We start from the raw sequence: 15,589 nt of genomic DNA on the forward strand, positions 1-15,589 counted from the left end.
CAAGTGACAGGTTTCTTTTGCAGGGGAGATAGGTGGGGAAAGGCTTGGGGTTTTGTTTTACCTTTTGACTGCATGTTTTAACGACATACCAATGAGGGGGAGACGCTAGCCGTTTGATCACTGAAGTGTAGTTGCCACTTCAGCAATTATATGCTTTCAAAGCTGTATTTGGTGGGAGAGAGGGAGTCTGCTTAATTTGGACTTAAATCATTGCGGACATGACCTTCAACAGTGAGTAGTGATTTTGGGTGTCCAAAATGAGGCGCATTAAAGAGTCGTAATTTTCTGTGGCTGCTCAACTACCGGAAGCCTTTAAGGCAGAGATACTCAACAGGTAGACTGTGGGCCCAGTCCAGCCTGCCAGAGGTTTTTAACTGGACCCCTACATCCTTTTATTTATCGTCATTATTTTCTCTGGAGTTCTGGACCTTGACCAAAATAACTGACTACCTACACTTGAAGCTGTCTCAAGTTGGCATCCACCATCACTAGTCACTTTTGAAAATTGTGGCCTATGGTTATTCTCAGCTGCAGCACCCTTGCTTTGTGCTGAAATGGGGTGTTGGATTTTTGGTGGAAAAAAGAATTCCTATGGCTCAGCCTTCACACCCGGTGGGAACCGAGCTCCGTGGCTACCCCCTGTGAGAGCAAAGGGGATAGGATTATAATGCGTATGCCGCTTTCCTGGGCTGGTGGCGCTGCATGGACGCAGTAGGGTTGCCAAGCCTCCAGGATTGTCCTGGAGCCTCCAGGAATTAAAGATTTATCTTTAATTAAAGATTATGTCACGTGAGGAAACCTCCAGGAATACTCCCAACCCAAGCTGGTAACCCGAGGACGCAGCCGGGCGAGCGTGGGCCCAATCCAGGCTGGCAGGTGCTTTTCAGTGGCCCCCTGGGGCGGGGACTCTGGGCTCCATTTGCACAGCGCCTCGCACGGGGGTGGGGCTCGGGGCGCTCCAGCCGGGCCCATGGAGCCGAGGCTGGGGGCTCCTGCTGCCCTGGCTCTGCCCCAGTCCCGCGGTCAGCGCTGCGGCCTAGCCGGGAACAGAAAACGTCCGAGTCCGAGTCCGAGTCCGACGCCCCGGAAAGCGGGAGAAACACTTCCGGGTGATGACGCGCTTCCGGGGGACAGCTTACACTTCCGGGTGAGGGGCCGCTCCCTGTCCTCTGCTCCCCCACGTGCCGTGCCCCCGCCTCACTCGGCCTCGCTCTCCTGGCAGGATGCTGCTCGCCCGGGCTCTGCGCTCCGCCGCCGCCGCCCTCCGCCCGCTGCCGCCGCGGGTCCCGCCCTCCCCGCTGCTGCGGCCCGCGGCCCTGCTCTGCGACGCCCGCCCGCCTGCCGCCCGCCCCTTCACCCGCAGCCTCTGGCTGCTCAGCGGGGACGCCGCCGGGACGCAGCGGCCTGGCCTCCTGCGGCCTCAGCGAGCCTCCCCCGCCGGCGTGTCCTGCGGCTGCGGCGGCCTCCACACCGAGGGTAAGAGCGGGGGGTGGAAGGAGGGGGCGGCCGAGGCTGGGCGACGCGGGAGTCCCGGGAGAAGAGCGGGGTTTCCTAGGCGCGGGGAGCCCCGGTTCCCGCGGGCGGGCGGTTCCCAGTAGAAGCGGGTTGCTGGCCTGGGCGGTCAGGGGGCGTGTAACAGGCCCAGGCGGACGCTCCGCTTCTGAGCTGCAGCCTGGGGCTGGCGCCTTGCGCGGGACGGCGAAGGGGCCGGGAGCTCTCGGTCTGGGCTCCGAGCTCCTTCCCTCGGAAGATCTGCAGCCGTGAACCGCTTCTCTCTGGGCTCATGGTGTTCCCTGTGTGGCACGTGGGCTCTTGTGTTCTCTGCATCTCAACAGTCCCTAGGCACAGAGTCTCCTGTGCATCGAGATGCGATGGATGGATGGATGGAAGATGTCCGACTGTAGCAGAACTGGGAATTGGGTCTGTGGGATTCTGTTCCTATCTTTGTCACTGACAAAATTGTGACCTTGGGCAAGTCACTTAACCTTTCTGTTGTGTGTCAGTCCCGTGTCTCTTTCCTCCCTCCTTCCCCTCCCCCCTCCCATCTTAACTTCAGCAAACCCAGTGGTGAAATACAGATAATTCACCTGCTTTATGGAAAGGGTTGGTGATGCATAATGATTGCAAAGCAGTGTGCGCTCCTTAGATGGATGGTTAAACAGGTATTTATCTGTATTGTAATCTTGTTTCAGGCATGGAGGTATATTGGGATTGTCAGCCTCTGACTTCACTCCTAGGCCCTACAGGGCAGATTCTTATGCCTGAGATCTGTTGTAGTCACTGGGAACCCTGCTTAAGACTCCAGTGATTCAATCCAAGTTCTTGTGCTCACTTCATTAATAATGTAGGTGCTTTTTTTCCAGTGTATTGTACCTATATCAATACTTAAAAAGAAGAACAGGAGTACTTGTGGCACCTTAGAGACTAACAAATTTATTAGAGCATAAGCTTTCGTGGACTACAGCCCACTTCTTCGGATGCATATGGATATGCATCCGAAGAAGTGGGCTGTAGTCCACGAAAGCTTATGCTCTAATAAATTTGTTAGTCTCTAAGGTGCCACAAGTACTCCTGTTCTTCTTTTTGCGGATACAGACTAACACGGCTGTTACTCTGAAACTATATCAATACTTGTATGTATTGAAAGAACAGCTTTTAATAATGTCTTTTAGTAATGGCGTGTTACTTAACTCTTCATCCAGAACTTCAGCCCCTTTGGCAAATTAAGGGTTCTCACACATCATCACTCTGCACACGCTTTAATTCTTTGCCCTCTTCAGTATAGTGCTTTTCAGCTGAACATTGCAAAACTCTTTATGAACGACTAGGCCTTCCAATCTCAGTATAAGGTATGTGGTATTACCTCCCACCATCACCACTTTATACCAGGATAAACTGAGGTACACAGATGTTATTTGGTCAAGTCAGTGGCTAAGCTAGAAATAGAATCCTGGAGGCCTAACTTCATTTTCTCTTCTAGCCACAAGGGAACAATATTTCTCTAACTCGGGTGTTTTAATGTCTTCATCTCTTTTTATTCCCCCCAGGGGACAAAGCATTTGCAGAGTTTCTGAGAGATGAAATTAAAGAGGAGAAGAACATCCGGAAACATAAATCCCTGCCCAAGATGTCTGGAGGGTGGGAGCTAGAAGTGCATGGCACTGAAGCCAAATTGTTGCGGAAAATAGATGGTGAAAGGTAAGTGTGAGATGGGTTTTTCGATGAGCTGATATTTGATCTTGTCAGTGAATATAAGGACTTAGTATAAATACCGGTGAAGCAGGATAAGCATGTCTTGTCCATGATAGATGTTATGTTAATGAAAAGCTATTAACTTAGTACTGCTTCCCAATGTCACTTGGTTCTGTCATCCAGGCCAAGTGGAGATTACAAAAGCTTTGTAGTCACGTCATTTTTCCATCCTGTAGTGCAATGGGGTATACTTTGCCATTGTATCTTGCCCTGTGTCTTCTAAGGATTCATGGCACCATTTCACCCTAAGGGGCAACAGGAAACACGAATTTAACCTAGTAAACTGAAAATGCATTAGTTCATAAATACAGGGAATTTATGGGGTTTAAACTTCGTGTAGTGATCTTATCTTAACATTTATCCTTGAGAGTAGCACACCATACGACGTGCTGGGGAAATTCAGTGAAGTGCACAATATACTTCAGGCTCCGTTATTGACATCCCAGATTGAATAAGCACCTGAAACTTTGTGAGCAGTAATAGAGCTGTGAGTATCAGTTCAACTAATGTGGCTTTTATCTGGTATTTAATCTCATCCTCTTGTTACATTGTGTTGAAGGATTACAGTTACATTCAACGTTAACAACAGCATTCCACCAACATTTGATGAAGAACCACAAGAACAACAGAAAACTGATGAACAGGAGGTAAATTTACAGCCTTTATGTACCCTTTCAATAAGTGCAGTGTAGTAGAGGAGGACATTAGGCATTTGCCTGGTCTACAATTAAACTACCCTCTCCCTCTTATTGCAATATCAAAGGTAGAAAGCCACTTGGTAGGCATAAAATGTGCCCGTACAAGAGGATCCTTTGTAGCTAAAAGTGAAAGGAACTAAGATGTTCGAACTTATAGCTACCTTTGCAACTTGCTGTGATGAAGTACGGTTAAAAAAATCTTAATCCATAAATATATTCACACACCCCTTGATCTTTTATAAGGTCTTCTGTGTTTATGGTGATGGTGGGATTTAATCAGCCGGTATTACAATAGTTAGTAAATAGAATCACTTACCACTTTTAAAGTGAGCGATGTGATGGTTTTGAGGCAAAAACTTGCTTTGCTGTGAACACCGATATTAGACATATTTGAGGAATCTGTGTAGTGTCTAAAAACAAACCAGTTTAAGTTTTGTAGCAGTTGGTTTATGTACTGCCTGCTTTCCCCACTGGTCTTTCTATAGAAAGTAGTTACCTAGCATAGGTGGAGTCCAATGCTAACGTGATCTTCCTCTTACTTTTCATAGCCTGAACTTACATCGACTCCTAACTTTGTTGTAGAAGTAACAAAAGATGACCCCAAACAGACTCTTGTGCTTGACTGCCACTATCCTGAGGATGAGGTAGGTATCATGAATTGGAGGAAGTGAACCACTGGTAATTGTGGGTTGAGTGGGACAATGCACTCTGATTCTGTGCATCGTCTTATTCCTCTTGTCTGGTCAGGCAAGATTTTGCTGTACAACATATATGCGCTTCCATAATCTATAGACAGTCCTATTACCATCTTGTTCAGTAAAAAGCAACAGAGGGTCCTGTGGCACCTTTGAGACTAACAGAAGTATTGGGAGCATAAGCTTTCGTGGGTAAGAACCTCACTTCTTCAGATGCATCTGAAGAAGTGAGGTTCTTACCCACGAAAGCTTATGCTCCCAATACTTCTGTTAGTCTCAAAGGTGCCACAGGACCCTCTGTTGCTTTTTACAGATTCAGACTAACACAGCTACCCCTCTCATCTTGTTCAGTGTGACAGAATAAAAGGTTTTAAATGTTTGCAGAGCTGGGAAGTTCCACTCCACTCTGCATATCCTGGTCTCGCTTCCCTAAGTATAGCTGCTTGCTTTCCTCTGTTCTAATAGCTTCTGCTGAACAGAGTAGGCAGAAGGAAGTGAGCAGCAATTTTTAGCAGTGTACTGTAACTTGAAGGACAGCAATTTAAATATATATATATTTCTACACAATACATAATTGACTTGTGGAATTCATTGTCACTAGATGTCATTGAGACCAAGAGTAGTAGAATTCCAAAATAAATTAGACATTTTTTCTGTTGAGAACATTGCAGTTGCATTTGACTTTTTTTAAAAAACCTTAGTATAATCCTTAGAAGGGATATAAATCTTAATGCTTCATAGTATAAGCCAAACTCCAGTTGACAATGTTTAGGAGGAAACTTCTTCTTGGGTTATTCCGGAATTGTCCATTAGAAGATTTTGTATATCTTCCTCTGAAGCAATTGGTACTGGCCACTGTCAGAGACAGGATAATGGGCAACAAATAATGGTGGATTGATCCATTATGGCAACTTGTGTGTAAGTGTCCTTACCACATGTACTCAGCAAGAGGAGAAGTAGGGACTCCTAAGTATGTTAATAATCAAAACCTGCAAGTGTAGTTAGCTTTACCATGTGTCAGTCATATTGTTGTGCTCCATAGCTTTTGCCAGCTGAATAATGTTCCTGATCCAGAATGTAATGGCTGAAGGTGCTCTCCAGTTAGGGCAGTTCTTCCTCACAGATCTCCTTTCTTGTCTCAGATTGGACATGGGGAAGGGGAGAGTGACATTTTCTCAATTCAGGAGGTCAGCTTTCAGCCCACTGGAGAATCAGATTGGAAGGATACCAACTACACTCTCAACACAGACTCTCTTGACTGGGTAGGTGCTGCTAAAACCTGTGTAGCACATTAGACTGCATAGAGCTTAACTCAACTCGTCCCATTTGGTTTTCTCTCTAGATGTTGATATAGTCACCAGGAGCCCTGTCCTGGGATCGCTTCTTGGTGAGCTCTCATTGAGAAGGAGAGTCCAGTGGTTAGGGTGCTTGCCTAGGACTTGGTATTCCCTACTCTGCCCCAGGCTTCCTGCGTGACTTTAGGCAATTCTGTGCCTCAGTTCCCCATCTGTAAAATGGGGATAATAGCACTGCTGTCCCTTATAGGGGTGCTGTGAAGATGAATATAGATCTGTTAGGTGCTCAGATACTACTGTGATGGGAGCCATCTATGTACATAAGATAAATTGAAGTCAGTGAGACTTCTGCAGGCTGATCAGTAGAATACTGACCAAGTATCATTTAGTGAAATTATCCCAGTTTTGTGAAAATTTGACAGATCATTTAAGGTAAAGTTAGAAGACACTCATGCATGTTCTTCTGACTGTGTGTTACGGGCACATTTTATTATGCATATTTTGTGTGTATTTACCAAAAACCTCACCAGGCACTTGCTGATACCCTCTAAATGCCAGTGATTTAATTGGAAATCCATGTGGGAGAAAGGATTGGTATGTGCAAGTCCTTTTGCAGGCTCAGGCCTGTATCAAGAAGTGAGACTCACTGGCTGGAACAATACTGCTGATAATGCCAGAGGTTGAGATGCTGTTTTTTTTTTTTTTTTTTTAAACATACACAATCAAATTGGGCAAAGGGGAAGGTCTTCTACATCCCTGGTTCACATTTACTGCTTAGTACAAAACGTGTTTCTTGGGGTGGTGTTATCACGCAAGTCTACTTGCAACTCTAAAAATATATGAATATGAAAAATGCAATGTATGATTTGGAAAGGAACTGAATCTTAATTGAACAGGTCTGGTACCAATCTTCTGACCATGCTGCCCAGACAGTATTGAAAATAACCTGTGTCCAAACTTCAAATACATAGCATTACACGGAGAATCTTGGGTGGGATAAAAGGCTTGTTGGTGATGCAGATGGTCTTCAACAGACTTGATTTACTAGCTTGCATTGTCATTAGACCATCTCAGTATTACAGTTGGGTGCAGTTTAGTAGAAAATAACAGTATATTAACCTCCATTAGAGGTCTCCCCTATCATTCCTGTATTAGTCTCCTGTAAATCTTGCTCCTAGTTTAGGCCTGCTGTGAGGAAGGGAACAGGTTCTATCCATTCTTCTTCCCAGCAGAAAGCGAAATTCAAAAGGGCATTTAAAGTAATGCTTATCTATAATTCTGTTTAATAATTATATTAATTTCTTGCAGAAGATGTATGACCACTTAATGGATTTCTTGGCTGACCGAGGAGTGGACAACACATTTGCTGATGAATTAGTTGAGCTCAGCACTGCATTAGAGCATCAGGAGTACATTAAATTCCTTGAAGACCTTAAAAGCTTTGTCAAATGTCAGTAGACTAGGAAATTAAAAGTCAAAGCCTACAACTGTGGATATCCTGTAGCAGTACTCTTACCTGCAGCTGATACCACCAGTAAGTTTAAAACTTCAAAGTGGGATAAACATCATGGAAAACTAAATGATTCTCAATGATTGCATTTCAAATTTAATTTATGTTGCAGCCTAGATTAAGTTTTGTGTCATTCTCACACCTCCCACCAGTTTGGGTATTTTTGTACAATTAAGAAACATGATATAATGACATGAAGAATAAAATCCGCTCAAGAAAAAAAATTTCTTTTGGCTTTACTGTTGCTGGTTAAGAAGTGCTGTAAATGGGTCAGACTTAGGTAGAAGTCATAGATGCCTTTTGGTGGGTCATGGGGAAGCTGAGTTCTTAAAATTCACAGACTGCCTTTTATTTATGGTGGTATATAATATTAGACTGTTAAATTAATTTGCCTCAACACAGAAGGTGATTGGAGGCAGGAGAGGAAGCATATTGTTTCTAGATGAATAGTTCAGATCTTATCCAGACTGATGACAGAGCTGCCAACACTGACTTTCATCTTGTAGGAGTTGGTTTCTCAGGCCACTTCCTAATGATTAGATACCTGCGTGACAAATCTTGCAGGCAGACTTATGCACTGTGAAGATGCTGCTCCCTTGCCCCTATTCCTCCTTTTTGGATAAATATTTAGAATCCACTGATGCCAACTATGATATAGTAAAACTAGGCTTGCTGGATACATTTGACAGCACCATTGAAAGGATTGAGTTCCTGACAACTTGGAAGGCCCAGCTCATATTGGTTCAAGTTAAGCATGCATGGATTAACTCTTGTAGTATTTCAGAGCACCACTACCCTTTCTGTCTGGTTACTTAACATTTTCAGTTTGTTTTCCTTTACATGTTGAAATTGAAATGTAACATTTCTAGTATCTAATCTTTCAACTACATTGTTTAATACAAGTTAAATAAACACAGGAACCCACTATCATGGGTTTGGGCTTTTTATAACCCTGTTGGCCACTCAATCAGCTGTACCGGTATGAGTTCTGATATAGACCAGCTGTTTAGCTCACTCACTCAGCATCCAATCAAAGCTACAGTGATCTTTATTTGGAATGGTTGGGGCTGATGTGCTGTAACTAAAGCATTTGAGATATAGAATGCATCTAGGTTTTAGTTTACCCTCATCACAGCCCAGTTGAAAACCACCAGACATATTCCTCAGCAGCATGCATCAATCACATCAGTGATTCGACTGCCCTACTCTGATAAACAGGTCAGGCTGATTTAAAGGGCACTACTATATCATAACTGTTACTTCAAACGACTATCCTCTACAGTCAAAAGGAAGTGATGGATGAGTTTTTACATCATTTCACATTTGTCACTGCATACTAGTCATAGCTTGGGTCTGGCTCAAGGTTGCAAATAAAGATGCACTGTATCATGCTTCCTATTCAATGGCACATACCAACTCTAAATAGTAAAAGTATGTATTAGTCTTTTTCCCTATGATAAAGGTCGGGGTTAAGCTGTAGTAGCAATGATAGGGACATTAGATCCAGTGAGAGGGAAGACTTTAATGTAATTTTTGTAAGGGCCAGTTTGGTCTTGGTGTATGTTCACTTACATTTCACAACTGAAATTTTCCATCAACCCTGGAGCAGGCACCTCCTGCTCTAGAGTAAGTCAAATGTAACTACACAAGCTGAGATAGGCAGAGCCCCAGCTGTTCTTGCTGCAGAACAGGAAATAAATGGAAAGCCAGAGAGGCAGCCGTAAGGCTTGTGCTGAATTCAAGATGCTGGGAGGCTTGTCTCATTTCTGTGAATAGCCACATCTCATTTCAAATATTTATTTAGCTATCAAAAGTGCAGATTAATATTGCTTGATATCCAGTATTAAAGTACAAAAACATTATATACAGTTAAATATAAAAAGAAAAGATGTGCAGGATGCCATTCAAGTTGCTTAGAGGCTGAAAGAAGGATCTTACTAGTGTATTCTTTCCATGGAGAAACCCCAGCAGGGTTGTAGTTATATGAGAACTGTCCAAGAGTCACAGACCTTTGGAAAAGAAAGTGCCCAGTCACTTACAGGTATAGACCATAAAACCGTAATTATAACACTAGGACACTAATGCTAAGAGCCACCCCCTAAACCCGGGTTTAGTCTATTCACAGGGAGAAACTCAAGAAGGGACCATACTCTGTCTAAAGGTTATGTTGATTTCAGCACAACATTTGGGACTTCTATAAACAAGCTTTCAGTACGCTTAAATCAAAATGGTTTCACAGCTTGTTACTGAAATGAAAAAAGAGTGGTCTTGGGGATTTAAGCATTCCCTGCAGCATTTGCAATCCAAACTTTGCAGCACTGTGCTGTGCTAGTGCAGGAGAACCAGAAAGTAAAACACACATGAATCAGTTTCACTAGGTTGTCTAAGATGAGACAACTAGAAAAAAGGAAACAAAGATGAAGAGTAACTTATATTTTAAAGACATCTTTGGTTTTAGTAAAATAGCCTGTTTATTCAGGATATAGATAATTACTTAGCCCAATAGTTCCATTTGTGTTACATGGCATGGAAATACATACTGCATATCATACAGTTAAAGGACAAGTAGCCAAATTAGAAAATGGAATGAAACCCTACTGTCATGTTCCTCATAGAAATACCATGCTTTTGCAAACCCAGCAGCTTCCCAAAAGGGGTGTGGTGGGGTGGGAGGGCACGGTTGAAAGGGGAGCAGCTTAACCTTTAAGTTGAATAGGTTGATTTGTTTTTGCCTACTACATGGAGAAGCACACATGAATGGGGATGCTTCCCCGAGACTCCCGTGGCAATTTAGACTCACCGGACAGCTCATGAGAAGATTGGCTTCTCCCTCCATTCCACTAGTGAAGGAGAACTCAGGATTGTGAAGACACTGATGACCATGTTCTGTTACACTCTCTTCTAGAAGTGACTGGAGCTTCTGTTCTGTCATGCCCTGAGACAGAAATAGATTAAGAAACTCATCTTGTGCTTTTAAGAGGATTTTCTTAGGAGTTGCTTTGCAGCAAGTTTACCTAACTCTAAGAACTAGCATTTCTGACTGCATAGCTCCACATGCTGGATGATTCACTTCAGACACAGGCTACTACACTGGGTTTCTTCAGCTTTTTTTTGTTCTATATGATGCTTAGTAGGAGAGAGAATGTATAGGCCCATATTTTCTCCCAGGCCCCTGTTGCTTGGTTCTCCAATCATTCCATTCAGTGGACTTCTGGGATGGGCTCTACAGACCACAGTTTGAGAACTACAGCTCTGTGCAGTCACCTTCCCATCAAACTTGTATGGGTGCAAAAGAGGACCAAGACAGGGGGCTCAAAAACATGAACGCACCATGTCAGCAGCATTCAAAACAGAGAGGCAACTTTGCCCAGAATTCTCAGGCGCTACAACAATTAATGATAGTTTACCTGGGTGCTGATGTATAATCCACACTGGCATAAAACCAAATGACTCATCACAGTCAGGTTATTCCTAGAAATAGAACACAATGTGGTAGCCTTGCCAGACAACTAGAAAGCGAAAACACTGAATTCCAGCAAGACTGAAGTTAGATTTTAGAAGAATCTCTCACACACAGGATTTGTGCCTCCTGAGTAACTGTAACAATCAAACCCTTACTAAAGAAAGAGGTTTGCTTCCCCCGCCGCCCCTCCCATGCAAGAGGCCAAACTGCATCTGCACCCAGAGAGAATGACTATTTATCAACTCACTGCAGAATGCCCTGTACCACTTATGGCTATTTTGATCATCAGCGTACCCTATAGTATGCTTCATGCAATGAATGGTATGGAAGAGAGACATAAAGCTGAGGTGTTCAAGTCATGTTACACACAAAATATGAAGTCTGGTCTTAACTTCTTATGGTATATTGCTATTAAAGGCTTACTGAGTTCCACAGCTGGCTGCATTCCAGTGATAAGTGAAGAGCTCCATATATCTCTTATTACAGCAAGAATGAATGAAGCCAGACTTCATCAGCCAATCACCAGTTGTTAGAAAGCATGCATAAAAAGATGTTTAAGCTCTGACATCATCATCACATACTTGGGTGAAATTCAGGTCTACTGGCTTGTGAGGTAGTTAACATATAGCATTTGATGACAGGAACACTTCACCTTTTACACACTGGACAGATAATCTTGTTGCCTGCGTCCAAGCTGTCAAGCATTGCATTGAGGCACTCCTGGTCAAACTGCAGACTCCGTTCATATTCTTCTATTGTCAACTGTTCTGTTAAAGAACAACAACAACAAACAGTTGTCATTGGCTACGGACCTAAGACAAATGTCAAGATGAAATTGCTATGGCTATGCAGAAAGAAATCTGGGTTAGTCGCTATTTCTAACTTGTCTTTCTTTGGAACAGCTGCAAAAACATTAGGGGATTCTGTCTTAAATCCTTACTCGTGATGCACGCTGAAAACCTCTAGATGATCCTAATCTAACTCTGCCTACTACACCTTCCACCCAAAGATCTCAAAGTACTTTACAAGCATTAATCAACTGCACCTCACATCTTCCTATTTTATAGATAGGGAAACAGAGATTGTGATTTGTCCAAAGAGTGTCAGAGCCTGAAACTCCTGGATCCCAGCGCCGTGCTCAGACTACTCATTTCAGAGGATACAAAAGGAGATTTGTTGTGTGCTATTATGACTGTCATTTGATCATTGGCTGCTCACGGGAAAGTCAAATTAGGGTGAGAGGCAAAAATCAAATATTTTAGATATATGGAAATACTGGAACATTTTTGAACATTTTTACTTATCCATCTTCCAACCCTTTAGAAGGGAACTAAAGCTCTCGCGAACAGTCCAAGCTCATGTTCTTCATTGACCTCTCACACATCCCATGATTTAACTCCCAACTCTTGGAGTTGTAACAAAGCAATGCTACCAATCACATCCAACCACCTTCCAGGATCCCAAAGCATCTGAGATCATGGATTTTTTTTTTTTAAAGAGTCCTTTGGAAATCACATGATTTCTGAGCCAAGAAGAAAGTTCAGCCTCAAATAAATGAATGACTAGGATATCAGGAAGGTTAAAAATGGCCCACGGGGGGTATTTGCATGTGTCAGTATGAAGAATATGTTTTTTGAAAGCTACCTTGCGAGAGCAACTCTTGTTGGATTTCCTCCAGTACTGCTAGTTCATCAGGGTCCTCCAACACCTGAAACATACATAGATGAGGATTAACATCAGCTGGACAGTACTGCATTAAAACAATCCAGTGTAATCAAACAAGTGACTCTGCTGCATTTGCAACTATATAGTGGGAGTTTCCTGAACTTTCATGGAGTGTTTGCAGTTAGCAAGCAGAGGTTTCCAGACTCTTTTAAAGCTAGATAGAAGTTTCAAGGAAATACAGCCCCACTCCCCTTTAACGTCAAACCTTAACATTTTATACCCATTTGTAGATGTGTCATTCTAAGAAACTGGACAAACAACGCTAATCTTTAAAAACCAGGCACAAAAAACAAACAAAACAAACCCCCAGAATCACAAGATTCACATGCAACTGGTGCTGAAGGGAACTTCCCATTCCTAGCTATAAGGGACTGAGAGGCAGTAGCTCCTGATGTTGGATCCTCCACTCATATGGCTGAAGCAGCTCAAAGCTTTTGAGCTGTGCAAATCTTGACCAGCCAGAGGCACGAGATCCTTAAAGCAGGGCATTACAGCTAGATCCCTACTACCCAGAAAGGTGAGAAGGGTACTAGATATAAATAACAATAGATGTACATTATCTTGAGATGAGAAGATGGAGGGCTGTGCATATCTGCAACCCTGAGATAACACCTGATTAGCAGAGAGAAGCCTGGGAAGTTTAAAGATGAGCCCTAAAGCAAACAGGCTTTTGAAAGTGTAAGGGCCTGCACGTAACAGGAATGATCAGGCCCATTAGAGGGACTGAAGTGTTAAAGGTTTAGTCTCTTCATAAATGTTTCTCTAGTTGAGGACGGAGATGCAGTTTGTAACATTGTTCGATGGAGAAGCCATGGATAGGGCAGCTCCAAGATGAGGTGCAAGAATCTAGCTCACTGACCTGTGACAGCGCCTCCTTTCTCCTGAGGGAGGGCAGGCTCACATTCACTGACTGTAAGGCCTGCCACTCCTCCTCCATCACCTCCTGCACGAGAAGAGCACCCCTCGCATTGCAGTGCACATTCTCCCCAGCCTGGCGGTATCGATCCAGCAGCTTGGCACGACTGTTTTTAAGTCTCTCCACACAGCGCTTTGAGAGAAGAGAAAATAGATGATGCAGGATTCATTAGCGTCATGCCTCTTCTTTTGGCTGGACAACGGGGCAACCAGACACTGGTTTTATAGCTCAGGGATGTAACTGAAGAAAATTGAGAAACTACAGGACTGTAATAGCAACATGGTTTTGGAGCAGGTGGATAGAACCAGAGAGACCAGTCAGGCTCCTAGACCATTAGCAGACAGGAGGCCAAGAGCTCAGGTTCAGTCCAGTTTGGCTGGGATCTCTCTCCAGTCAGAAGGTAAGTCAAAGGAAACAGCTGTATTTTCTGCCCAATCTCTAATACACAAGGACCAAATTTTGATGGTGCTGCTATGATAATCCCATGTGTGTTGCCAGATCTCAACTCAGATACATACTTGGCTGGCAATTCTTTGGCTTCTTCTGGCTAGAAATTACTTGTTCTGCCATCAGCCAGCTGTATATACTGTCCCCACTCCCTTCTCTCTCTATCTTTTAAGAATAATCTAGAGTTGGTGGTAAGGGGGTAGGAGAATTGACCTGAAATCAGAGCCTGACAATATTTATTTCTCAAGGTTGTACTACTGGCAGTAGAAACCTAGGAAACTCAGAACAGCTCTCCTCTTCCCCCCCACTGCCACTAAAGCACACAGAAGGTCAACATTCAACTCTTCTTTCTACGTAGCTTTCAGGGTGCCATTGAAAACAAAGCAGTGGCTAACTCATATCTGTTTGAAAATGGTCCTACTGGGTTCCAAGAGGTGGACTGGCACAACCCCTTCCCCCTCCCACAACTAAAGGACCCTCCCCCAGCCTATGGGGAGGAGCCACTGAGCCCAGGACTCAAATGATTATGGGGGACAACAGGAAAAAACAACAACAAGGACAGGTGTGAAGGTCAAAACAAGGGAACCAGAAGGGGACACTGAGCAGAGAACTCCGGACTGCACTCACTGCTCCCGAAGGTGTCAAGGGAGCCAGCAGACGTTGCCCAGAGGCACTCTGCCTGGATGCGTGAACGGAGAGAGGATCAGAAATAGGCCCCACAGTCGCAGGAAACCCCCGAGACAACATCCTCTCCCTGGTGTTGTAGACGGCCACTTTGGCCATCACTCGGAGGTTGTTGATGGCGACCCCGTGACTCTGAGGCCATGGATAGGGTGTGCATGTATGAGAAGGTCGTGGGAGAAGTGCAGGAGGAGCCGGAAAAGGGGCTGCAACCTGATGCGCTCAAGGTAAATGGGTGCTAGGGTCTCCCTCACGCCACAAAAGGGACAGGCATCAGGGACTGGGGTGAACCACGAAAAAGGTGTTAGGGAGACAGCATGGTCCAGTGCATAAACACTGGCCTGGTGAGTCAGAAGACCTGGGTTCTAGTCCTGCCTTTGATCACGTAAGCCTTCCATGCCTCAGTTTCCCAGTGTGGAAGATGGTGCAAATGGGACTCTACCCGCCCTACTACGGTAACTATTACTATTAACAGGTCTCCCCACACCGGGCCACGCCGAGCCGAGGGACCGCAGAGCCGCCCGCACGGGATGGGGAAATCGTTACAATGTATCCAGTGCCCGAACGCCGGGCGCCCCCACGTTCTACAGACGGGGGGGGGGGGTACGCTTCCCTCACCCGGCGGTAAGTCTCCTTCCAGGGCGGGGCTGCGGCCCCCTTGTAGAGAGAGCGATGCCGCTGCCCCAGCGCCTCCATGCCGCAAGCACAGCCCAGACACGGCCCCGCGTGGTGCGCGCTGGGACTTGTAGTCCCGCTCTGCGCCGCCCGCGCGGTGCACGCTGGGACGTGTAGTCCCGCTCTGCGCCGCCCGCCCGGTGCACGCTGGGAGCGGTAGTTCTGAGGCGCCAGCCGGCCCCTGCGCGCTGATTGGCGCGCGGAGCTCGGCGCTGTTCCGGTGTGGCGGGCG

At 45.0% G+C, this 15,589-nt stretch overlaps 2 protein-coding genes across 3 annotated transcripts; one reads left to right on the forward strand and one right to left on the reverse strand.

Annotated features, from left to right (window-relative positions):
• The first annotated feature begins 1,127 nt into the window (after window positions 1-1,127).
• On the forward strand, window positions 1,128-7,719 carry C1QBP (complement C1q binding protein). Of its 2 annotated transcripts, none has more exons than XM_054008683.1 (6): window positions 1,128-1,476; window positions 3,048-3,198; window positions 3,812-3,899; window positions 4,499-4,594; window positions 5,788-5,907; window positions 7,249-7,719. In XM_054008683.1, the coding sequence occupies exons 1-6, from the start codon at window positions 1,224-1,226 to the stop codon at window positions 7,396-7,398; spliced, it is 858 nt and encodes a 285-aa protein (XP_053864658.1). In that variant the 5' UTR covers window positions 1,128-1,223; the 3' UTR covers window positions 7,399-7,719. The 2 variants fall into 2 exon arrangements, with proteins under 2 accessions (XP_053864658.1, XP_053864659.1); XM_054008684.1 differs by having other exon boundaries at window positions 7,252-7,719.
• Window positions 7,720-8,952: 1,233 nt separating this feature from the next.
• Window positions 8,953-15,401, reverse strand: RPAIN (RPA interacting protein). The gene is made up of 7 exons (XM_054008236.1): window positions 15,301-15,401; window positions 13,498-13,686; window positions 12,558-12,621; window positions 11,566-11,680; window positions 10,858-10,921; window positions 10,251-10,385; window positions 8,953-9,459 (listed from the first exon to the last, which is right to left on the reverse strand). The coding sequence occupies exons 1-7, from the start codon at window positions 15,376-15,378 to the stop codon at window positions 9,430-9,432; spliced, it is 675 nt and encodes a 224-aa protein (XP_053864211.1). The 5' UTR covers window positions 15,379-15,401; the 3' UTR covers window positions 8,953-9,429.
• Window positions 15,402-15,589: the final 188 nt, after the last annotated feature.

This window comes from Malaclemys terrapin, chromosome 18 (assembly GCF_027887155.1).
Source record: "Malaclemys terrapin pileata isolate rMalTer1 chromosome 18, rMalTer1.hap1, whole genome shotgun sequence".
NCBI lineage: Eukaryota > Metazoa > Chordata > Testudines > Emydidae > Malaclemys > Malaclemys terrapin.